The sequence below is a fragment of the Pseudorasbora parva genome, chromosome 5 (genome assembly GCF_024679245.1).
Source record: "Pseudorasbora parva isolate DD20220531a chromosome 5, ASM2467924v1, whole genome shotgun sequence".
Classification (NCBI taxonomy): Eukaryota; Metazoa; Chordata; class Actinopteri; order Cypriniformes; family Gobionidae; genus Pseudorasbora; species Pseudorasbora parva.
In genome coordinates, this window is record NC_090176.1 from 39,976,673 (window position 1) to 40,002,066 (window position 25,394).

General features: G+C 37.8%; 1 protein-coding gene across 21 annotated transcripts in view; it reads left to right on the top strand.

The window, feature by feature from the left end:
• The first annotated feature begins 2,951 nt into the window (after positions 1 to 2,951).
• The window catches only part of map2 (microtubule-associated protein 2), a 65,483-nt gene continuing 43,040 nt past the window's right edge, over positions 2,952 to 25,394 (top strand). For 17 of the 21 annotated variants that reach the window (XM_067444290.1, XM_067444294.1, XM_067444296.1 and 14 more), the window contains exons 1-2: positions 2,952 to 3,041; positions 18,034 to 18,275. In XM_067444290.1, the coding sequence (XP_067300391.1) occupies positions 18,062 to 18,275 (214 nt within the window). In that variant the 5' untranslated portion in view covers positions 2,952 to 3,041; positions 18,034 to 18,061. Of the gene's footprint in view, positions 3,042 to 18,033; positions 18,276 to 24,445; positions 24,559 to 25,394 lie in introns of those variants that run through there. The other 4 variants (XM_067444297.1, XM_067444302.1, XM_067444310.1 and 1 more) reach the window with 2 other exon arrangements.

A 25,394-nucleotide genomic window follows, 5' to 3' on the forward strand; every position in this document is an offset into this window, starting at 1 on the left:
CAAAGTAATTGAAAAATTGTAGATTCATTTCCAAGCAATAATATTATTTTTAACCCTGAAAAGCCATTATTGCTTACAAAAAGTAAATATGGTAAATATGGTAATCATTCTGCATGGAATAAGGTAAATGAGTAAATTATTAATTCATTTACATTTTAGGGTGAACTATCCTTTTACTGTCTGCCAGAATATCTGCTATTAACTTTGCAGTACTGTTTTATAAGGGATATCAGAAGATAAACACACCAGTACACCAGTGAATATACATCCGTCTTTTCAGATTTTTCTAGGCTATATAGTTATTACTGTAGACACTCTTTATAACTCTATCATTCACACAAACAGTCCCAAAAGCCGATGGGAATGTAGAATTGTTCAGGTTTATCTGGAACCAAAGCTGCAGTCATAAGTATATTATTCTCCATAATAAAGACATGTTGCAGCGGGTATGAATGGAGTTGAGCAGAGGTGACTGTTGTGTCAGAGCTGCTGTTATACTCTGATAACTGGAGCTCTTTATTTAGTTCAGGCCTGTGGAGATGTTCTCTTGTGCCTCCATCAGTTTGCCCGCGAATGGCTTACAGAATGATGCAGTAGAAATCTATGTCAGGCTTTCTTTATATGGTGTGTGTGAAGGAGATAAATGCTAAATCGCTGAAGTAACCCTGTAAATTGATCCAAAATGACTGGATCATTTATAATGCTTCAAAAGATTTATACTTTAAGTAAATGCTGTTCTTTTCAAATTTATATTAATTAAACAATACAGAAAATATTTTTCCAACGTTAATAATAAGAAATGTTTCTTGTGCCCCAAATCAAGGGTCATATGACACTGAAGACTGAGTAATGGCAGCTGAAAATGTAAAACATAAAAAGCCTTCATGTCAGTTAACTTAAAGGGTTACTTCAGCGATTAGCATATGACTGTCTATTAGTAGAATCCCTGGAGTATATTCGAATGATCATGCTCCCCCCTCTCATTTCCCCCTGAGACGAGAGATTTATGCATTTTTTTTTTTTTTTATTTTTTTTTTGAGATTTATGCATTTTATTTCTGGAAAAATCACTCCGGTGACGCAAATATCGTCGATTTGCGTCATCGGTAAAATGTTTGGCCAGGCGCTAAAGACTACAGCCAGCAGAGGGAGCTATTTCCTCATGTTTTCAACTCGCACATGGGGGATGGGGTCGCAATCACAGCTCGGCTCAGGCACTCATGGAAATGGTGAGGCCGGCGGAGCAAAGTGAATATTTTATCTTCTCAAGTTAATTCCTATGAAAGTTAATCTTGAAAGTTAAAGGCATGAACTGAAAACGCGTCAGACTGAACACGCGCTGAGAACTACTGCCGCGAGCGTGGACGCATTTACCTCAGCTCTCATCACGAGAGCTCATTCAGCTCATCATGATGCGTGTACTCTGACTCCTGCTGCGTTTGTGCTGACACTTCCTCAGCGGCTAAATCACAATATATTGAACATACGTTCAGTTTTTAATTGTATTGTCTGTTCTCTAACTGAACTGATTTAATGAAGATGAACGCGGTGGTGGGAAAGTAAAGCCTAGTTCACACTGCCCGATTTTTGCCCCGATTTTGAGTCGCCGACAGGTTTTGTGAAATCGCCGACAAATGCCCGAGATCACAGGCAAATCGGTGCTCGTGCACGCGAGTGACAATCACGCAGTGTGAATGATCAAAGACGCGATCAGAGAGAATCGCCGACGAGTCGCCGACGCCGGTGAGATATTTGGCATGCTTAATATCTGGACCTGTCGGCGATTCAAACTCCTGCTGTGTGAACAGCATTCTGACTGAAAATTACACCGACAGCCAATGAGAGAGTGAGATACAGGGCAGCAGGAGGTTCAGGGAGGAGTTATAAAGCAGAATTTCAGTATTTTAATAGATATATTTACAATTCTATCAAACAGAAACAAAGGCCAAACATTTGCACATCCAGCCATAGCAGCAGCACATTAAATAATTATTTATTTACCTCAAACTGTCTTTGCAGAACAAAATCCTGGCTCCCTCTGTCTCTCCAACAATATCTTCCGCCATAATCTTTTTTCTTTTTCTCCACAAATCAGCGCACATACAATTTGAAGCAAACTTTGTGCAGTTTATCATTTTCAATAACAATTCCAAGTCTCGCGCGAGAACTCCGGTCTGACGCACGTGTGATCTCGCGTTGTTTACTTGTCACATCGCACGTGTGTTTGGAAAACGTAGTTTGCACACCGGAGAGCGAGAGAGTTGTCGGCGATTCTTCCTCTTGTTCAGTCATGCAGTGTGAACTCCTCTGTCGTCAAACCATCGTGCAGTGTGAACATAGCAGTGACTGAATGATACCCCAGATAGTCATGCAGTGTGAATAGAGCAGTGACCCGACGAGTTTGAAAATCGTGCAGTCTGAACTAGGCTTAAAAGTGATTCCATAGCGGTGGCTTTGGGAATGGCCTCACAGGCCAACGAAGCATTCTGGGAATTGTTGTCTTTTATCCCCATGAGACAAAAATACATTTTCTGTCTTTTCTCAGTCTAGAAGGCACCAAATTCAAAAATAATTGTACATTTCTACTACATTAATGACCCAGTTTAAATACAGATTCATCTTCCCAGCACTGAAGTACCCTTTGTAGGCAAAAAGAGAGAATGAAGGGTTTTGTATTCTATAGGTGTCCCATTCAGCACTAAATATGCGTGCTGTAGTGAAGTAGTGCTGTCTCTGTGGTTTATCCAGGTGTGTGTGTGTGTCGTACACAGTTGTATGCTGATTGCCAAGGTTGTGATCTCATTAAAGAACTAATGAGCTCATTCTGTGCGTTAGTAACACATAATCCCTTGTGTTCTTCTGGCCACATTTATACAGACAGTCTCTTTAACATCCTTAAAAGATTCACATTTATATATTAACATTTTTTGTCTCTTTATGATTTGTTTGCAGGTGTTTATAACACTGAGAGACTCTTCAGGGCCCTGAAGCCTCCTCCTAAGTACGCCACCAATCATCACTGGAGTACCACCACCTAGACAGGTACCAGCCAATCCCTGCAGCACATCTCTAACATGACCAACACAGCAGACCTTATTACGGTGTCGGCTCCTCCCACATTGCAGTAACATGTCAAATGCAGCACCTCTGATCTTTTACATATACTGTACATAAAAAAACGAATCTTTTATTCATCACAATTCACTTGATTCTGTTGTAATTAGTAAGACCAAATTCAAATGTTTGTCCACTCGACGGCCATCTTGACAACACCACTGGGCAGCTATTTTATATGCACTATAAATATATATTCTATGTAAACTATGTATAAAATGTTAATAGAGAATAAATTTACTTGTAGGGATTGTGGGCAATTTTACCCTTTTTGCATGCTAGTGATTTCAGACAAGATGCTGCCCTCAGCCCTTGCATTTCAATTTCACATTTTGGTAACATTATGCCGCATAGCTGATAGTAGTGGGGTGAAGTTGGCCCCAAAGGTGGTGTTTGTGAGGACCCTTCTGAATAATACAGTGGCAAATGGGATATCCTACAGTCTTATGGAACTCACAAACACGTTTGTTTGAGTGAAGATCAAAAGACCGCAAGTCCATTTCTGATGGGTTACTTCACTTGGGACAGGGCTCTAATCTCAGAGTCAGGGTGGTGTGGCCCCAAAGGTAGTGTAAGGACCATTCTGAATGAAGGTCACAAGACCGCAAGTCCATTTAAGATGGGCTATCTAGGACAGGGCCCTAGGCTCAGAGTCAGGGTCCATTTTATCAGTCCGCTGTAGTCTTATCTGATTTCAGATTAATCTGCCCTTATGCGAATGGTAGATTTAGATGTTGGCCAGACTTATTTTAGTATTATTGATGTACTATTATAGTATTAATTAATATTTTGAATTATTATTAGCTTTTATTTTTTATATTTTCATTAAATATTTTGTTTGTTCGATTACTTTATGTACTTTTTCTTTTTTAACATTTCTATTTAGATTTCATTTTATTTTTAAGTTTTAGTAATTAAGTTTAAATATTATAATTGTTTTTTTTGTCTAATATTATTCCCATTAACAAAAAAAACATTGTAATAGTTTTAGCTAACAATAACAGCCACTACAAAATTATATACATGTAATTAACTTTTTCCTTATAAAGTTATATCCAGTTTTACAACTCTGTTGCCATGACCACATAACCTTAAAACATATGTAGAAATGACAATAAAAGCTCAAGTATTATAGACATTTGAACAGAAACAGTGCTTGTATAAAATTATAAGCTTCACATTTCTGTTTAAATCCTCCATAAATGGACCCCATTCACTTCCATTGAGTTGAAATTATTTTTTTGCAGTAATCAACATTGCACCATGAATAATGTTCATTGTATTGAACCTAAAATATTCTTGTAGAGCAGCAGGCTATGATTATCAAAAGTCTGGATATTTGAAACGGCCTAAGATCCACATCCAAGAGTCTTGTAACCCTGAATTGTAATACAGTTGCAGATATAGGTGGAAGGAATGTTGTTAGCACTGTCTCTGGTACACAGGAGCTGTGAGTGGGTTGAGCGGGAGGCAGAGAGCCCTTCAAGCTGCTGATGAGCGTGACGCACTCCCGCAAAATACCAAAACAAAAGCCAGTTAATAAGCAATGCTTTGCTTTTCTCTCTGCTTCTGTTTTCACACGAAGCTGCTGCAGAAGGGCTTTTCATTAGCCTTCCTCTCTCATGCTTTTGAATGCACATCGGGCCCTCTGAGAGGCGCAAAGGCTCTTCCGATCGGGTTTAATGAATGTTTACATGTTCATGTTGGTGGGTAGGACGTGGCTTGGCGGGTCGATGTTCCCATGTATGAACGCCCACGCAGAGACGTGTGAAAGAGATGAGATTCCTGTCAATGTTTTTGTTGTCAACAAGAACAGGTGCAGATGTTAGCTTTATAGATGCCTGCACATATGACTGTTTACATGTTGATAAGCATGCATGCTCATTTACAGAATGCATATGACCAATCTTTGCCAATAAAAAAAAGATTAGCAAAAGGCTAATCTTGCGATTCTTTGTGATTAAGCCACCAGTTTCTTTTTATGAGTCAGCTGTGAGTCACACATTAAAGGATATTCCAGCAATTGTGCTGCACTGTGTGAATGAAAATTTGAAACTAATTTGGCATCTATACGCAACATAATTTAATAACTCCCTCTCTCCATTTTCGCTAGCGTATACCTCGCCGCCGCACTAGCATTCAGATTAAGCCTGTAGGAAGTGCAGAGCAGTGAATGGTGTCACGACCAACCTTATGCAAGCTTGTTTTTAACAGGTTTCACAGCAGATGTGTAATCTAGCCTGCAGGCTTTAATTGCATGTGTAAGATGCTAGCAGTATCATTCGTATCGCAGATTCGAATAGTCCCACTGTGAATTTTTAAAGTACTCAAGCTCCCACGGCAAACAATAAAAAAAATGAAATTAGAGGAAAGCCAGAAGAAAAACAAAATAATGAGACGCAGATAGACACTTGTCATTCTCTTGTGATGAGAGTTATGCAAGTTAACAAGATGACTAATGTTACTGTTGCTATAAAAATCCTAGAGGAATGTGCAGGATTTCTAATGGAATGTTCTAAAGGGTCATATTAAGTATCCTCTAAACATCTGCTAATAATCGAAAACTCTGGACAATATGATAAAAATAGTCCTTTCAGTTTATCCAAACGGATATTTGATTCTATAATCCCTGCACACACTTTTACAACTTTTTGAGTGGAGGAAGCTAAAAGTTTATTGAGAAATTGTGATGGATGTGTCTCAGTGGTCTTTTTCAACTCGAAGATTTGCTATTATTGATGCAACTTACAGTTTTATCATTAACCAGTATTAAATTACGTTTGTGTGTTACTTATTCACTCTCAGAAAAAGTACAAAAAATGTCAATGGGGCGGTATATTTTAAAAGGTACACATTTGATCCTTTCAGGTTATAATATGTACAAAAGTGTTTTTTGATACAAAAAGGGTACCTCTTGAAAAGGTACTGCCAACCCACATCTTTTGTACCTTTTTAACTGGGAGAACATTACATGTATATTACCTAAAACATTACATGTATATTCCCCCCCCCCCCCCCCCCGTAAAAAAGTTTTCCCATGCACAGCTTAGATGATGTCAGCTAACATGAAAATAGGTTTAAGAAGTGGAGTTTGTATTGAAAACAAACACAATTGTGTTGAATTAGACCAAAAAAGGATGTTAAAAAAATAAACCAAATATATTTGAATTATGCTGACTTGGATTGTTCATTCTGGATTCTGCATAGTCAATGTGTTATTGTAAAAATATTTATCTTGAGTTAATATAATGAAGGAGATTGGTTTAATAAATACAAACCCAAAATATTATGTTATCTGAATCTTAGTTGATTTGACAAAAGATTGACAATAGATATTCCTATAATTTTTAATATATTTTTTAGGATACTACTGCTTAAAAGTTTGGGGTCAGTAAGATTTTTTTTGTGTGTGTGTGGAAATAATGAATGTGTTTATTCAGCAAGGATGCGTTAAATAATCAAAATCATTGATCAAAATTGACAATATAGATTCTTATAATGTTACATAAGATTTATTTTCCAAATAATCTGATCTTTTGAACTTTCTATTCATCAAAAAAATCAGGGAGAAAAATACAATGGATTCCACAAAAAGTTTAAGCAGTACAACTAATTTCAACATTGATAATAATAAGAGATATTTTCTGAGCCCTAAATCAGCATAACAGAATGATTTCTGAAGGATCATATGACACTGAAGACTAGAGTGATGATGATAAATTCAGCTTTGCCATCCCAGGAATAAATTACATTTTAAAATACATTTAAAATAGAAAACAGCTATTTTAAATTGTAATAATATTTCTAAATAATATTGTTTTTACTGTACATTTTAAAATGGTAGTGTAATATTTAATCTACTTTTAATTTGTTTGTTTGTTTGTTTGTTCACTTAGGGCAACTAGATAAGTTGTAAGTCTCAGTGAGAAAAGATACAGACCACATGCCTGAATCTTTCAAAAACCTTGGTCCTAAACGATGGACAGACCTTCTCCATAATAGTGTAAGAACATGAGAAATGTTTGACATGATACTGAATGCCTAGCTTGGTATATTGAATTTCTCGCAGATACTGGGACAGCCTAAGTGAATAATTCAAGAGGAAATGGTACTTTAACTGTTTCAATGGAAAATGAGGCCCGTTCCTCTCTGGCTTACAGGCCGCCTCTTTATCTAAATAAAACCCACAGGTTTATGCTAAGCTCATCCTGTTGCAAATGAAAAAGGCCCATAACACCTGTATCGGCGTCCTTGTTTTGCAGCACTGTACAGTAACACCCAAAGACAGCTCTCAGTCCACATCTAGTCCAGTTGCAGTTCTGTCTTCCTTTTGGCATGTGTGTATGCGTGAGCCGAGAGCTCTGCAATTCTGCTGCAGTAGAGTGAGCCAGGTATCTGTATGGAGAGAGGAAAATAGGGGGAAGGAATGAAGAATAGTACCTATTTAACCTGCAGTTAGCAACAACTGCCAGCATACTCTTTATGTATATTACTTTCAGTGTGTTGAAGTTCTCCAGTGCTTGTCTTGGCAAGCTGAGTGTTTTTAAACACTTGAGCTGGAATTTGGCACAAACCTACGCATTATTAGCGATACATGCAATCTGACTGACAGTTTGACTTTTTAAATTGGTGATATGCACTCTCCGGCAAAAAAAAATGTGCCACTTAGGGCCAGATTTACAAAACAGGGCAAATTAGTTTGAGAGCACGTTCCTATTAAAGCAATAATGACCAGCGACACAATCTACAAAGAGAGCGTGATTCATTTAAATACTTTCCTCTCATAAGCTTTGTATCTGAAAGGGAAACTCCTGCAAATGCAAATGCGATAAGGTAAGCCGCAAAAATAACTCTGTCCACGATCTTTCAAAGATAATTTTTTACTGCGTGTCTTTAATAAATCCTGACAGTAGTAAAAAGAGGGTTTGCGCTGGTGCAAGCTATTAGTAAATCTGGCCCTTAAAACCCTCCAAAGGTACACTTTTGTGCCTTATCTACTCCTAAAAAGGTGTGTATTTGTACCTTAAAGTGCCAGTTCACTCAAAAATGAAAATTTGATAATCATTTATTCACTATCATGTAGGGGTTTAACAATATATATCGTGTCACAATATATCGCAATACAAAAATGCAACAATATGTATCGGGGATAGGGCCAATATGTATCACGTATAGTTCACCCAAAATGGAAAATTACTGTTTAAAAAAAATCTAAATTACAGAGTTTTAGTGTCAGATATAGTGCTGAGTATATTATAAAATAATGCAATGGGGAAATATTTGTGGGTCCCGATAATGCCAAATGTCTTAAGTTAACAGTAAAAAGTGTCAAGAAGTGCAAGCCGTCTAAAATAATTCTGTATTTTCAGATGGTGTCACCATTGTTTTGTGCTTTGGATTACCAGCACCAAACCGATTAATTTCCCCTCCAAATGTAACCAGATTTAAAATTTTAGTCAACAGTACATTTTTTGTTAACTTTTTACCATATGTCTTGGAGTATCACAATAACATCCTATCATGAGTTCAGTATCGTGATGTGCATTGAATCGTGACATGGGGGTAACGTTACACACCTACTACATCGCACTAAACTTGTATGATTCTGTTTCCTCTTTCTTCCAAATAATATTTTAGTGACCAGTTTATAAAATAAAAATTTTGTGAAGAAGATTTTAATAATCTGAAGAAACTTTTTTTCATTATAAAGCAGTGGAAATGTTTCATGGATGCTAAACATTCTTCATGGAACCAATAGAACCTTTATTTTTAAGTTTAGGAATTGGTGAATGTATTAAACATGCATTTCCATATGAATTCTACTGCATTTTTGCTCGTGTGTTTATCATGTGCTTGAAGTGCTTTGAAATTGTGTGTACAAAAGGGTTTAAACAAGGGTTTAAGTGAGGATTTCTACTGTCATGTGGGTTCGGATTTAACGTTCATCCAGATGCAATTGCCTTTTTCATTTATTCAAATACTATTTACTGTCAGTACGTGCCACATTCCAAGGATTAATCTGAGCCACCGTGGTGCGCCTATTCAAATTTGGGATCTATCATGAGTTATTTTGAACATTTGCAATAGAAAAGTTGAAGTCTTTTGAATGTCAATGCAAATGTTCATCATCTTCTGGGGCAATTTAATGCCATACCCAATGGGAAGTTCTGACAGCATGAACAAAATCCCGACTAAAACAGTTTGGGGCTTTGACTTCACAGCTTCAGAGACACCCCTAAAGGTTGTAAGGTTTGGATAGGGTGCACATATCACACTCTCTGTTCAGGGACGTGCGAGTGCCAGGGGCTTCGATGTCTGCCAACTGGCTCTGGTTCACACAGGGAGAGTTTGAGATTTTTTTTTCCTGCTTCCCTTTCTGGGAAAAAAGAAGGTCAGAGCTGTCACTTCCATCTGGGTTGAAAGAAATGGTCCGTCTGACTGCCATCCTCTCTCAGCCAATTAGAGCGTGCTTCTAAGTGCCACACTTCGTCCACCAATCATAGCTGGGACTGCATGAGGGGCATTGGGTTTAGTTCTGGCATAGCCCCAGCTACAGGCAGATTATCATATACAAGTTTTTCTACTCTTTATTTACAATGACAACATCAGCGGGTGATATGAATCATCTAGGTTTAAACGGATTACATTTATTAACAGTTTCATGTGTCTTTTTGCACAGTTTATGAAATTTGCCCAACAGTCAAATGACAAATTTGATTGCATAGGTTCTTGTCAGTTTATTAAATTTGCCCAAAGCGACTTTGCCGCTGGTGCCACTTCTCGTTGGCGTTGAGTCCAATCCTTGAGCCACACACTCTTCCGCTGATGGAGCAAGGGAAACCAGACACCTGCTGGTGTCTCTTGATGCATCTCTCGGTTCGTCTCCATACACACACACACACACACACACACACACACACACACACACACACACACACACACACACACACACACACACACACACACACACACACACACACACACACACACACACACACACACACACACACAAGCCTCGTTGCAGAGTCAGACAAATTAGCATGATCAAAACTTTTTGTATTTTTCCCAGAAAACTGTCAAGTGAGTAAACAATGCACATCAAGAAAGGAATCATTTCACTATTTCACAGCGTGCTAAATTATGTTCATTTAGACACGTACACATAATCAATAGATATCAAACGATCTGCAAAAGTTTTCAGTAAGAGTCAATAAAAGTTTTAAGCTTTGAAACTTACAGGATATTCTTATATTGCCATGACCCTTTATATATCAAAAGCTCAAGGGAAAGTTGATTTCTCAATTCATGACGCCTTTAAAGGAAATGGATGTAAAAACTAAGTCCTTCGGATGAGACGTCTGTCATTCGGATGAGACATTAAACCGAGGTCCTGACTCTCTGTGGTCATTAAAAATCCCAGGATGTCCTTCGGTAAAAAAGAGTAGGGGTGTAACCCTTGCATCCTGGCCAAATTTGCCCAGTGGCCCCTGTCCATCATGGCCTCCTAATCATCCCCATATAATGATTGGCATCTCCTCTCCACCAATCAGCTGGTGTGTGGTGAGCGTTCTGGCGCAATATGACTGCCGTCACATCATCCAGGTGGATGCTGCACATTGGTGGTGGTTGAGGAGATTCCCCCTTCAATATGTAAAGGGCTTCTAGTGCCTAGAAAAGAGCTATATGAATGTAACTAATTATTAAGCATGTTTTTTTTGGTTTGGGGGTAATCTGAGGACAAGGTAACAGCTTGCTCTATTCTTGATGTAATCTCTATGCTGGGGACCAGGAGGCAGGTTGGCTTCCTGTGGTGCTGATTTCCCAGAATGCACCACAGAGCCCGCACCGAGGGATGCGTGATGATCAACCCAGTTCTCCATGCATTAGCCCGGCAGGCCAAGAACGAGGAGTGTTCTGTGGCCCTTTATGCACTCTGTCCTCTCATGGATGTCCCTTTCATCAGCATCCGCCCATGTGCAAGAAGCGCCCCTGCAGTGCCACAGCAGCTGAGAGTAAATTGGAATAAGCAGGAAAAAAATAAACAGAGGCTTGTGATGTTCTTTTCTCTATCCCAGCTCAGTTTTTGCGCATAACGGATTTGTGGAGAATAAACACATATGACATATGGCTTTATTTCCATCTGAATTGTAAAATCAGATGAGGATAAGATGTGCTTACGTTTGATTAAAGGTGCCGTATGAAATACTGACAGTCCAAATTCAAAATATTGGACACAACGCTAGGTTGCTAGATTGAGGACATGCAACAGCCTTTCACTAAAGTGCTGTAAGTGTAAGGTGATGAGATGATTTATCCGTGTTTTAATATTTCTCCGGTTATAGAGCCTTTAGATGGATGCAGAGGCTTTTTAGGTCCTGTAGAATCTTCTACTGTGTCTCTGACCCAGTTTGTTTGCCACCTTCCATGGTTGCCAGGTTGCTGTGTTTTTTCCATCAACTGGCAACCTGGGTTGTCAAAATACTACTGGGTAAATTGGCAGGGGGCGGGATCAAACAGGCCAAAACAAAAACCGACATCCCAACATGAAATGCATATTTTAAAGTACTATATAGAATAAAAAAGTATATATAAAGTATAGTATATTTAAAGTACTATGGTAGTAATAACTGGCTGTAGCATTGTTTTTCAGAGAAACAAGTATGTGAACTTAGAACTCCTAAATATCTGCAAACATATTATGGTATTTTTATGATTTAGTACAGTCAAAAAAATTACATACGGCATCTTTAAAGTTACCCTATGTAACTTTTTCTGTCCACTAGAGGGCGTCTATTCAAAAAAAAAAAAAAGGCGTAGTTTGATGACGCCAGGTTTGAGCGCAGAATTTTGGGACATGTGGTCTTCACCTCACAGCCGGTGGAAAATAATCGGGAAAGGACGTTACTCTAGTTTGTACGTTTGCTCAGCGGCTGCTGTGACACTTGTTCACACTGCTGAGAGTAAAGTGTTTCTGCCAAATAAAACCGGAAACTGAGGGTAACACATATGACTCAATTGACAGACGTCTCGCTCAGACATCCTGGGTTCTTGGTTAAAATAGCAATTTTCTCACAATTTACAAATAGTTGTAAACATTTGTACATCACTGAACAAAATATATAACACTGGCCTGCGGGATTTTAGATATTTTACTGCAAAAATAGTGCACCTTTAACATATTTCTAATTGTCAATAAAATAGAACTAAAGCATAATACACTTTGCTTCTAAAGCTGAAATCAAGCTTAAAAAAAATAATTTGAGGTCGGTCCTGCCAATAGAATGTTATGAAAAAATGTTGTAGGCCAGCCTATAAGTTAGCATCATCCTTTATCCTCTGCATTTAATTTAATTTAGTTAGCAGATTTAATGCAATAATTATGTTACCAATCTGACTCTCTAACCATTAGGCCATCCCAATTTTGAAGCCTAAATACTGTATAATCGGCAGAAGTCAAAAGCTAAATGAAAGTTATAAACAAACTAAAAACATTCTCCCTGTGCAATAATGTGATTTATATAAAACAATGAGGCTGTAAAAGCAGACTTGTGAATAGAAAAGTTTACCTGATTTTGCTAAATATCCCTAAAAACCTGCCTTTTTCAAGACAAGTAAAAAAAACAATTTTTTTTAAAAACAAATCACATAAAACACGAAAATATCTTGAGCTTGTGTTAACCACAAACCTTATTTAAGGCATTTAATCAAAAGCCTATTCAAAAACCCATTGATCTCAGGACGATGGAAATGGAAATATAATATAATACTAATATAAATACAAAACAATATGTCAACCCTGTAGTATTCTGTATGCTAATAAGCAATTAGACAATACTATTAGTAAAAAGACAAAGACGATTCACTTCTGAACTAAAACGTGTGTTTAATCTTTCATACAGCTCCATTTCTCTGCATTTTTCCTCGGATCTAATGTGTTTCCTTTTCTTTACCTTTCTTATAAACATGGCACTGTTGCTGTGAATACTCTGTGATGAATTGCTTTTGGGAGTTTCTTTGGATTAAAGCATATGCTAAATGCATAAAAGTAAATGTTTTGCTGCGTTGGACGATTTCCAATGTGATCCATTTGCTCCTCTTTACACTGTTATTGTTTGGGGAGAAGTTCTCTAGCATCTTTTACTGGTAGGTCAGGTTTTTTGGCTGGCCTGATGTCTGGTTCTTCCCCGGAATCCAGCATATGTTCTGTAGATCAAGATCATCAGAAGGCTGGCGCTCAGACCTGGTACCATACCACACATGCTGTCGCTGCAATGTCTATTCAGAGCCCCCTCAGGCTTAATGAGTGTATCATCATTTCTGTCCACCAGAGTGTGCTGTTTTTCAGATAAATATTTCACTCTGATGCTGATACTGTAATGTGATCAGCTTGTCTTGTTACGGAGAGACTGACTGCAAAATTGTGCATTTGTAAGTGCGCAAGGTAAGTCTTCCTAAATGGTCTTAAATGGGCCATGGTCGTGTACAGACTGCAAAGGGAGAGAGAATGCAAGACGGTAACATTGAGTCAACATTCCCTTTTTCCTGATTTTCTATGGGGAGTTCTTTCTCTAAAACGGAACACTGCCAAGTAAAAAGAGAGTCCCCGTCAGTTCCCAATAAATGAAAGTGTCTGAGACAGAGGTCTTCAGCAGTTGTGAATGTCCTTGTCTTTCTGTGCCACTCTGGAGAGGCGTTCACATAAACAGTGATTTGCTGCGACAAAGTGGCCCAATGTCATTGTCAGTGAGAGTTGGTGATCTGAGATGAAATGACCAACATGCAGCTGCTGGCAATGCAATGTGAGTGTTTCCAGTTGAGAAAAGTTTAAGTTTATTTAAATGACCAGTGTAATGCAGTGACTACCAGTAGAAATGAAAACAAAGAAAGGAACACGTTAATTTTACAGGCACATATTTAAATCCATCCATCCGTGTTTAGCATGTTGTGGTTGGTTGCCAGGGTGTTGCTGTGTGGTTGCTAATTTGCTTACTTTCTCAAATCGAAAGAATCCACCCCACAGCCCTCTAATATGTTGGCCAACACGAAACTTTACAGATTGAGAGACAGGAGCACTTATTTTTAATCATGCAGGAGTCTCTCTCCATAGTTTTCTTTAACTTTTTTCAACTCCACATATTTGAAACTCTTTTGCTTTATAGCACCAATGGGAGTGCTGCATTAAATTGATTTTTTGTGCTAGGTTTAATGCTTTCCCACGATTCCCCAGTTCATCAAGATCTCAGCGGGGTTCCGACATGACTGCGGCACCACTGATATCCAACAAGCTATCAGACCGTGTATCTGGCCTTCAGCAGACGAGGCTGTTCGTTGATTAGAAATTCAGCATATGTGACATTGATGATATGGCTGAGTCACTCCTGCGAATTATTGAGACTGCCCTTGGCTATTGCATTTGGTTTTACAAGTTAAATTTAGCTTAATAAATCTTGAGATTTTGTCACTAGATTGCAAAGGTGGACATGATTTCACCAAGTAAAGCATGTTCCTGGAAGCACATTCCAATAAACCAATCAGTTTGAGGGACACGTTTACAGTTTATTTCAAGTTTAGGCTTACAACAAGGTTTGATGCTTCTACGTCAGTGTTATACACTTATCATTTCCCTCTGATTTTATGCATACGTTATGGGTAGGGCAAGATTTAGGGGTTGGGATAGGGTTAGGACTACATTTTTGAACAGGAATGTTGTTCCAGGATCAACAAAATATACTGATCCTGGAACAATTTTTTATTTTGATCAATTTGCAACATTATTGTAGTATCAAGACTTTGTCTTAAAGGGATAGTTCACCCAATTAAATCTGTTCCTTACTAGCATGCCTCATGAGTCCTAAAAACTGAAGCCAATGCTTCTGGATCGCCCCCAGGAGTATAGGTCATAAAACCTGCCCTCTCCATGAAATATAATGGCACATAGACAAACTAAACAATAAAATTACACTTCAAATATTTTTCCCCAAAGATGGTTTCTGTCATTTTAGGGCTGATTTTATTCGTTTGGTTTTTTATTTGATACTGTAAAAATGGGGGGGTCTGATGTTATGATTGACAGCTGAGATGAGCGTAGAAGTCACTGAGGCACTAACAGACAATTTTTTTGGATCTTTGGGAGGAGATTGGAGCTTTAACTTTAACCTCTACATTTCCATAACTGTTTATTTTACAAAAAGTTGATTAGGCGGTACCTTGATATCGCGGCTCCACTTTGTGCTCACTACTGTGCAGACTCAAGAAAGACCCAAGATGTCAGCACCATATTTGAACACTGGCGGCTTCATTTGCGTCGGCGGAAGAAAGGGAGGCCGCGTCGTCCATCTTCTTTTGGAAAATTTGGACTAAACCACTCAATTCATATGGATTACGGTCTCTTTATGAACTTTTTAATGGCTCAAAGTGTTAGTTGGGTTAGTCATGTGTTAGTCAATGGAGAGACAGGATGCTCTTTAAAAAAAAACTTGGGTCCTTCCTTCAGTATACAGTATCTTTGGATTCTTTTTCTCATTTATTGATGCAACAGGCAAAAATTACAATCGTCTGGTTTCTTAAATACAGCACACCCCTCTTCTTCAAGCCACATCATTTAAGGTTTAATTCATATACGTAGCACAAGGTCGAAATGCAATACTTATGGTTTGGCGATTTGTCCAAATCCCTGTATAACATTATATACGAGCAAAGTGATGCTTGACTTAGCATCATCACTAAATTAAAGTAACATAAGACCTCATTTTGGATTACATCGCCATTTCCTGCCACCAGGAATCACAGTTTGCTGAGGAGTTACTCTGAGCAATCAGGCCGAAACTTTTCCTATAATCAACCAGTTGCAATAATCCTAAAAGCCTCGAGAAAGATCCTCAGTAACACAGAGAGAGGGATGGAGATTGAAAGGAAGTGAGAGGGAAGGAAGGCATCCTCCCTCAAGGAATTAATGTCAGTCAGAGAGAAGGAATGAGTCGTGGCTGATCAAAGCCTCCATTAGCAGCACAGGCAGACTCTCCTCATGCTGCTCAACAACCACACAGAGCAATTAAGATATCATGAACATCTCTGGTGGCCCAAAGTCATCTGAAATACACTTCAGGGCAGAACTGAGAAAGAGAGAGAGAGTGGGGGAGAGATAGAGGGCAGAGTTCGGACACGAGCAGACACTACAAATTAAGATTTACAAGCTGCTGCACTCTAAAACTTTAGCTTTAATTGCTGGCACACTGTGTGCTCTCTCATTCTTTCTTCCTTATTTATGGAGGGTAAATGCCCTTGTCTTGACATACATTGTATCTTCATTGCCCATGTAACTTGCATAGCCGACAAGAGACGGTGACATTTGCTATAACCTACCCAATTCAGTGGAAACACATGTTCTGCCAAGTGTATCATCAAAATGCATGCTGCTCTTCCATCCTTTACCCTTATTTTTCATATATGTTGTGACAGGTGAGGGAGACGTGAAGAAAGTGCACTTCACACTGCTGTCCTTTTTCAAAGAATCTGTCAGAGTATGGTTTTCAATCTAGCACAAATTATATCTGGCACCTGCCAATGTTGTCTGATCCTGTTTGCAGCTTAATATTCACCCACGTAGAAAGAAAGACACTGACGTGTAACATTTAACAACCAGTTTTTATTTGTCATTCAGGGAAAGGTTAATCGGAAATGGATTAAACATAAAAATAAATTTGTAATGGCATAGCAGTCCAGGTTATACAGGAAACTAACAATATAATTTCTTTATCATCTAATAATTTTACTCATTTTTTGAAGTAATGTATTTTAATTTTGATTCATTTTGATTTATTAATTATATTATCAATATTATTTGTTAATATGATATAGTATTTGTATAATTGTACATGTGTTAATAATTTCATATAACATTAAAATTGTATTAAGAGAAGTCACCAAGACTGCATTTATTTTATCAAAAATACAGAAAAAACTGTGATATTGTGTAATACTATTTTAATTCAAAATAAGTGTTTTCTATTTTAATGTATTTTAAAATGTAATTTATTCCTGGGATGATAAAGCTGTATTTTCAGCCTCATTACTCCAGTCTTCAGTGTCAGTGATCCAGAAATCATTCTAATATGCTGATTTGCTGCTTAAGAAACATATTATTATTATTATCAGTGCTGAAAACAGTTGTTCTGCTTAATATGTTTTGTGTGTGTGTGTGTGTATGTGTGTGTAATTATATATGTATATATATGAACATACAATGTGATGAGTTCATGTGACATCAATATACTATAATATTGTTTACGGTATATGTTATTCACAATGCATTGTGATATATACAGCATGTACAGTATTATGCTGTATTTAGTTAAAGCTACACTGTGTGATATTTTCCCCCATCTAGTGGTGTAAAGGTATATGTCAATATTAGTTTCTGTTCCTCTCAATTCCGATTTCGTTTGAAATCCTACGGTGGCCGATTTAGTCCAAGATTAACATGGCTTCCAGTTCGACCTCGTCCATGAGTGCCATCGAGTGTAAAAACGCGAAAAGCGAAGCTTGAATTTACGGGTATGTCCCTCTTTGGCTAATGTACTTTCAAGATGGAGGGGCACCGCGACCGGCATTCGAACCCCTCACCCGTATGTATTTTCAGTGGCATATTATAAACTTACGAGAATACTTTATTACTTGAAAGAAGTAAATATACATTAATGAGCCCATATATTTTTGAAAGAACTAAGTGTTTTTAGCTAAGAATAAACTAAAAAAGTTACACAGTGTAGTTTTAATAGTGAGCTCATATTTCAGAATATACCTCTGCATAAGTAGATGGTGAATGAATTTGGACTTTGTCATATGGCATTCTTCCTTTCTTCCAAAAAGGTGTTCAATCAATTACCAACATTAAGTAGCAATTTATTTTGAAATTTTTCAGGAGTAAGGAGCCCTCCCCTCTTATTCAGATGGCAGACGGTCGGCAGCCCGAGGACAGCGGCCCCCAGTGGTCATCTCCGGGAGCCCAGGGCTCATCCTCCTCAGGTGGGCATGGAGAGAACGGCTTCTCTTCCTCCTACAGGGCTTGCCAGTCTGGTGGTGGCCATGCTGGTTCTGCCGCCACCTACGCTAAAGAGAACGGCTTCAACGGAGACCTCACCTCTGGACACGCTGTGACTGCTGGTGAGAGCCAGATAATGCAATAATCATAGCTGCTATTTTACAAAAGTTTTTATTCTATGTTTTTACACTAAAAAGGAACTGAAAGTCATTCATGATTTCCTTTGCAATTTTTTATACTGTCATGTGGTCGAGGTCAAGTAGTCTTGGCTAGCCAGACTTACTTGTGGCAAAGCATCTGGTCTTCATTGCAGTTTATTCTGGCCAAGAACTTCCCACTTAGACAGGAAGAGGCTGCAAGACAAATCAAAGACAGTCAGTCAGTAATAAAATAAGGTCACATACACTAAATACAAACCTAATTACCAAAAAGTTGGGACACTGTACTGTACAAATTATGAATAAAAACAGAATGCAATGATGTGGAAATTTCAAATTTCAATATTTTATTCAGAATACAACATGAGTTGACTGACAAAATTGATAAATACAATATACTGTAACAATGTTACAAATGAAGTAAGGTCTAACAGTAGGTAACAATTAAGTGTAAAATAGCACTATAGTTTTCACTATACAAACATTATACATTATACGCTATACATTTTATGTTTATGTGTCAATTCGGTGTATGCTTGCTGGCTAAAGCGCAACGCTCTATGTGCGTGCACTTCGTGTGTGTGTGTGGCTGTGCACTGGAATGGTTTAAAATTACTTGAATTAATAAATTGTCAAGACAAAGTGTGCAATTAATAAGATGTGAATTCTTCAAGTTAAATTAATCCAAAAATCACATGGGTGCTGTGGGGCCTGGTCTGTACGGATCACAGATCTCACACACACACACACACACACACACACACACACACACACACACACACACACACACACACACACACACACACACACACACACACACACACACACACACACACACACACACACACACACACACACACACACACACACACCTGTGACATTGATGAGCCAGCAGTTTTAAATGTTTGTGTGCAGTATGCATGGATTAGATAGTTGTCTGAAACCAGAGGTCAAGAGGGAAAAAGTAAAATTAAAATTGCATCCCATTATTATTTTTGCATGAGTGAGGGCAAAATATGGTCTCAAACTCATAAATTTCCTATTGCTGTAGGCTCAAAATGACTGAAATGTTATAATAGAGACTGTAGTTTGCAGCCAAACTACATATTACCCACAGATGTTTTATCTTAATATTTCATTAAAAAAAACAACACTCTCTGTGTTACATCCTGCATGACAGCTATAAATGCAAGTGAAAGGAATGACATAATTAACCAAGAGTGAGCAATTATGTCTGGTTTTTCCCATTGCAATGACAGACTAGGGTTAATAACAGTCTGTGTTTCCATTTTAAAAGTCATGGTGTGCCGTACATTTGTGCTTGTGTCTCCAAAGCAGTTTAATCTTGTTGTATAGACGTCTCTGGCATGAGGAAGTAAGTTAGGCCAGAGCTTTTCTGTCTGGGTATTTTTGAGGCCTCAGGGGTGTATGAGGAATAAAATGAGGTGGTGCTTTTCCCATGTCAGCACGAAAAAAAAATTAAAAGGAAAGATTGCAGGGATGCTGAACAAAGGTCTGGCAGAGTAAATTGCAAGGGAACAGCTGCCATGGCAACACTCTGATAGTTAAAACTGCTGCTGTGAACCCTGCTTGGTGGTGGTGGTGGTGGGGGGGGGGGGGGGGGGCTCTTAATTACCCCTGTAATGATAGATCATAACTGCTTATTACATGCACACAAACAATACCTGCACTCTTGTACATGTGTATGGTTATACATGCACATACAGTCACAAGAACACACTTTTACAGAAAGTCTTATTTAACCCCGAAATCTGTAAAAAAAATCAATAATTACACTAAAGTAAGTAGAGTTAATATGTTTTATTTCTTATTATTTCTTTCATTTAGCAAATACCCATTATATTGATAATAAAGTAACAGTAAAGACATGCATAATACTACAAAATGTTCTGGTAGAACATCTTACCATATATATATATAATTTTTTTTTTTTTTTTTAACCGTTAAGATGTATTAACATTGAGACATTATTTCTATTACAATTCAAACATTTTACCCCAAATTTCACATTACTGTTATGTGAAAAAATTTTTGATTTATGTTACTTAAATGTGCAAAAATATAATTTTAATTGTAATGCATCCCTCAAAATCATCCTGTCCTGACACTTTTTTTTCAGCATAAATTCATCATTGCCATTATGCTTATTTTCATTCAATTGAAACTTTTCACTTTATACAAAGTATAGTTATATTTTCTTTTGACTTTTTATATTTGATAAAAATATTTATTGTGGAAACTCCATTAAATCACATTTAATCACAATGCTGCATATGAAATATTAAAGAGATCTTCATGACTTTTCTGTCATGCGGATTGCTCTGATGTTAGAACTCATACTGAATGGGAGAGGTTGAGCAGAGGCATTCTGGGAGTCCTGACAGGGCTAGAACAAACACATCAGCAAAAATGTTGATAGGGAAATGTGTAGATGAAGGGTAGTGTAAAGAGTTGGACACAGATGAGGTCATTCTAAGTGTATCTCTTCTGCACTCACTGAGAGAAATGCTCTGACATCAGCACACATCTCAATCACACATACAATATGACAGCTCACCTAAAACTGCACATAGATTTTTTTTATAATGCATTATCTACACTACCGGTCAAAAGTTTTAGAACGGTACGATTTTTAAATGTTTTTAAAGAAGTCTCTTCTGTTCACCAAGGCTGCATTTGTTGTTAGAAATACAAAAGCTATATTATGAAATATTATTAAAGTATAAAATTACTTTTCTATTTGAATATATTTTGAATCTTATTTATTCCTGTGAGGCAAAGCTGAATTTTGAGCATCATTACTCCAGTCTTCTGCGTCACATGATCCTTCAGAAATCATTATTCTGATATGATGATTTACTGCTCAAGAAACATTTATGATTATTATCAATGTTGAAACAGTTATGTACTTTTTTTTTTTTTTTTTTAGGATTCTTTGATCAATAGAAAGTTCACAAGAACAGCATTGATCTGAAATATAAAGCTTTTGCAACATTAATAAATGTCTATACCAGTGTTTCCCAACCTTTTTTCAGTCATGGCACCCTTTGAAAATGTTCACAATTTTGTGGAACCCCCTCGCATACGTTACGCTAGAGGTGTAACGGTACAGATTGCTCACAGGTCGGTTTGTATTTGTATTTAAGTTCACGGTTTCAGTACGGTTCGGTATTTGATATGTTCAGAGAATAAAGGACTAATACAAATAAAGAAAATAAGAACAAATAACTTAAATACAAGCAGCAGCACAAATAGCCTACTATTGAGCAAAGATACTGATAAAATGAACAATGCTTTTCATGTTTTTCAGGTAGGTCTAACATTAGTTTTTAGGTAGAGAAATTGAATAATAATCAAATGTAAAATTTACTGTTTAAATGAAAGATTAATCCTTATTAAACTTACACAAGCTATTCAATCAAAAGCAGTGAGTGATGTCCTTATCTTTTGTTTGACATTAAAAAGAGTAAAGGTTGCTGCCCTTTTAGGACCTAATATAGGGATATGCGTCCTCTTTCTCGATTGTATACAGTTCTCTTAAGGCATATACAGGCTATGTCTGCTTGGATACTCATCAAGATCGACATGTTGACATACTTTTTGTGTCAGTTTGTCCATTCAAGCGCAAGATTTGAAAGAGAACTCAATATTTGCGCGCTGTGAGCGCTCTCGGATGAGTGCAGAGATAAATCTTCACACAGCGCGCGCGCTCTCTCTCATTGGCCGAATATACCCGGGTGATGACGTTAAAATGACTGGTCATACGGCAGCACTCGCATGCATTGAACACAGTTTACAAAGAGAGACCGTTTTGCCCGTTTTTCTTTTATTAGCGCTGTTGTAGGCCTATTACTGAGGAGCCAGCACGTATATCAATCGACAGAAACATACACAAAAGCATGTTTTTCAAGTTAAAGATCCGCGGTGCAAGTGCGTACTGGCACCTTTTACACGGCACCCCCGCTCACGTCAGACAGCACCCCGGTTGGGAAACGCTGGTCTATACTGTCACTTGATTAGTTTAATGCATCCCTGCTAAATAAATGTATTCATTTCTTTAAGTTGTTTTTCAAAAGAATAAAAAATAAAATTCTTACTGACCCAAAACATTTAAGTGGTAGTACAATGTTACAAAAGCTTTTTATTACAGATAAATACTGTTCTTTGGAACTTTCTATTAATCTAAGAAAAAAAAGAAGAGAGATTCAACTCAAGATCAGCTCGCCTGGGCTCTCATTTTCTCAAAGGCAGAGAAAGACACCCAGAACTTGGTTTACACCGATCAAAATTTCTAGCCACTTGGGGACAATATTCAGGCTAGGGGAACTCATATTAATGTTGAAAAACCTCATAAAATGAAAAATAAAAAATATCATAAAAAAAGATTTTTAAACCATTTTTTGTTTGTTTTTCAAACTTATTTGGGTCTACAGTGTAGGCAATCTGTCAAATATTATTTTAGTTTATAAAATCCACCTGCTTTCCAGTAATCTCTGTCCCCTGTATAAATCATCACAGTTCCCTTTTCACCTCCATAAATACTTAATACAGCATAAACCCGGGCAGAAAGCATCACCACACCAATCCCTGACAGTGAGTGATGGATATGGACTTCCCATCTCTAATGCCAACGATCCGTCAGCCAGGGTTGTGAGTTAACATCGCTCATGCGTTTCTCATTAATAAACCTGCCGTTATAAATCACTGTGAGCCAAGAGAACAACTTGTTTCTTTTGCAAGCGTCTGTTTTTTTAAATTAATGATCCAGGTTGTGTTTTCATATTTCAGTTTGCTGTCGACGTGAGCAAAACTGCTTGATTCTAAAGAGAGGGTTTGATGTTGATGCGTCTCTGTGGAGAGAAAGTCCTTCGCTGAAAATAGTTTCTCTGCCTCTGTGACTCTGTGATGGTGAGATTTTTGAGCCAAGGGGCATTGGCAAGGCCAACACGTACAAGGGCCCTTCAGACACAGAAGAGGCGCTAGACCGAGATACTGACAGCGCGACATATGACATTGCTTTGCATAAAGAACGGGACACTTGAGAAGCAGAGAGAGAGAGAGAGCCTGCTTGCTGAGGCAGCTGCTGGCTTAAATTATAGGGCTTTACTGAAAAGTGTGCCATCCTGGAATGGTGCATAAGATGGGCGGAACAACATAAAGACTGCTAAGCCTTTGGCTTAAATCATCATTTAATTCATTAATTCATTCAAGATATGAAACTTTTGTGCATAACTTGTCTAACATTATTACCTAGTGAAAATAAATGTACCAACATTTATTTGAAAGAAATTGAAATACATTTAAATTGTACTTTTGGTATACTAAACCGATATACTTGAAGTCTTCTAAATTGGAACAACTAAGTTATCCGGAAATAGCGCTGAGGTCCAACTAAAGATTTATGTACTTAAGTATATTTGATTGTGCTGAAGTGAAACTATTGCAGTATACGTTAGGTACACTTTAAATATCTTGATTGATATTGTACAGAGATCATACAATTCTTACTAATAGTGATATTAAAACTGATTTTAGGCTTAATATTAAGAAATGTGCATTGTGCAATAAAGAAGTACTCCAAATAAAGTTTAATTATAATATTTATATCTGTTAGTCTCAAGTGATATGTCAATAAATATGTTAATGGTTTGTGACTTCTTTAATAATTTTATCATCAATATTTCTTATATTTGCATTATATTTAATCTCTACATATGTTAAGCATTGTGTATTTTTTTATTTCAAGTCGAACAAACATGATTCAACAATGAGCAGTAGAATATACATGCAAATTAATATCAACCTATGAATGCTGAAAAACATGTTGTTCATAGTTAGTTCATGAAACCTGATGAATTTACTAATTAAAGCTTTCTGCAAAGTTGGGATATTTCACGATCCTCCAGGTATCTGCACTTTGAGATCCAGGGATATAGAGAAGCATGAGATAGCAGCACAGATGCAGAGAGTCAGTAATATGGCTGTGTCACTCACACACCGAGGGCGGCAAAACCCACAGCCGATGCATGCTGGGAGACCATTCAGATTGGGCCTAGGCTGTGTGTTGCTGTGGCAACAGCTCTGCTCTTTGGCGGGGGAGTCCTGGCATGGAGTACCAGCCATCCCCCTCCTTCTCCCCGGCTTGCTTTTGGCAGCAGACACGACTAAGAGTGCAGAGGGAAGCATTTGCCTCCAGACAGCCAGATAACCGGCACTGCACTTTTTGGTAAGAGCTCTGATTTTTCTAATGGGTTGGTTAGAGGTTCTCTCTAGGTTTAAGTGGCATCCCTGCACTGAAATAACTGGTGGTTAGCATATTTGCACTTGTGGAGTAGTGCAGATTGTGTGAATATATTGCATGTTTGCTGAAAGTGCCTGCAAATAGATTTGAAATTGATTCCTACCACCCGTCTAAGGGAGCAATATGACTGTCCATATGAATAACACCTCAATCTTCTTAGGTTTGCAGCTGTGTTTGTGCTACTTTTAGGGGTATTTACCTATTGTGGTTGCTGATGTCTCAGTGATGTGAGCTATTGTTTGCTGGAGGCAAACCCATCTGATCAGCAATCCGAGCACATCTCTCGCAGACGGGTGTGGACAGGGCGCGCGCGGGGGGGTAGACACACCAGCACATCTGTCAGACACAAAGACTGTGATAGACTGGCCAGCTTTGCCCTGAAAGTGAATCTATAGTGACAACGCTTTACATACATCTAACAATGAAGTAGGCTGTAATTAAATAGGAGAGAGAGGGCTGTATACTGAAAAATAAAGAGTTGAAAGATGCCGGACAATATAGATGCACAAGAGCTAAAGTTGAATCAGTTCGCTCGGTCTCTGGTCATGTTCATATTCTCATGCCCTCCTGTTGAGTCATGCAGTAATTAGCTGTGAAGATCAGCTTATGTAATTCGTTTTTTTCATATTCATTATTGCATAGTAAACAGAATTATGCAATTTATTACATTTTACAGCAGCTGTATTTATAGATGAAAAACACTTGAGTGAAGGATAGTTCACTCAAAAATTCTGTCATCTTTCACTCAGCCTGATGTTGTT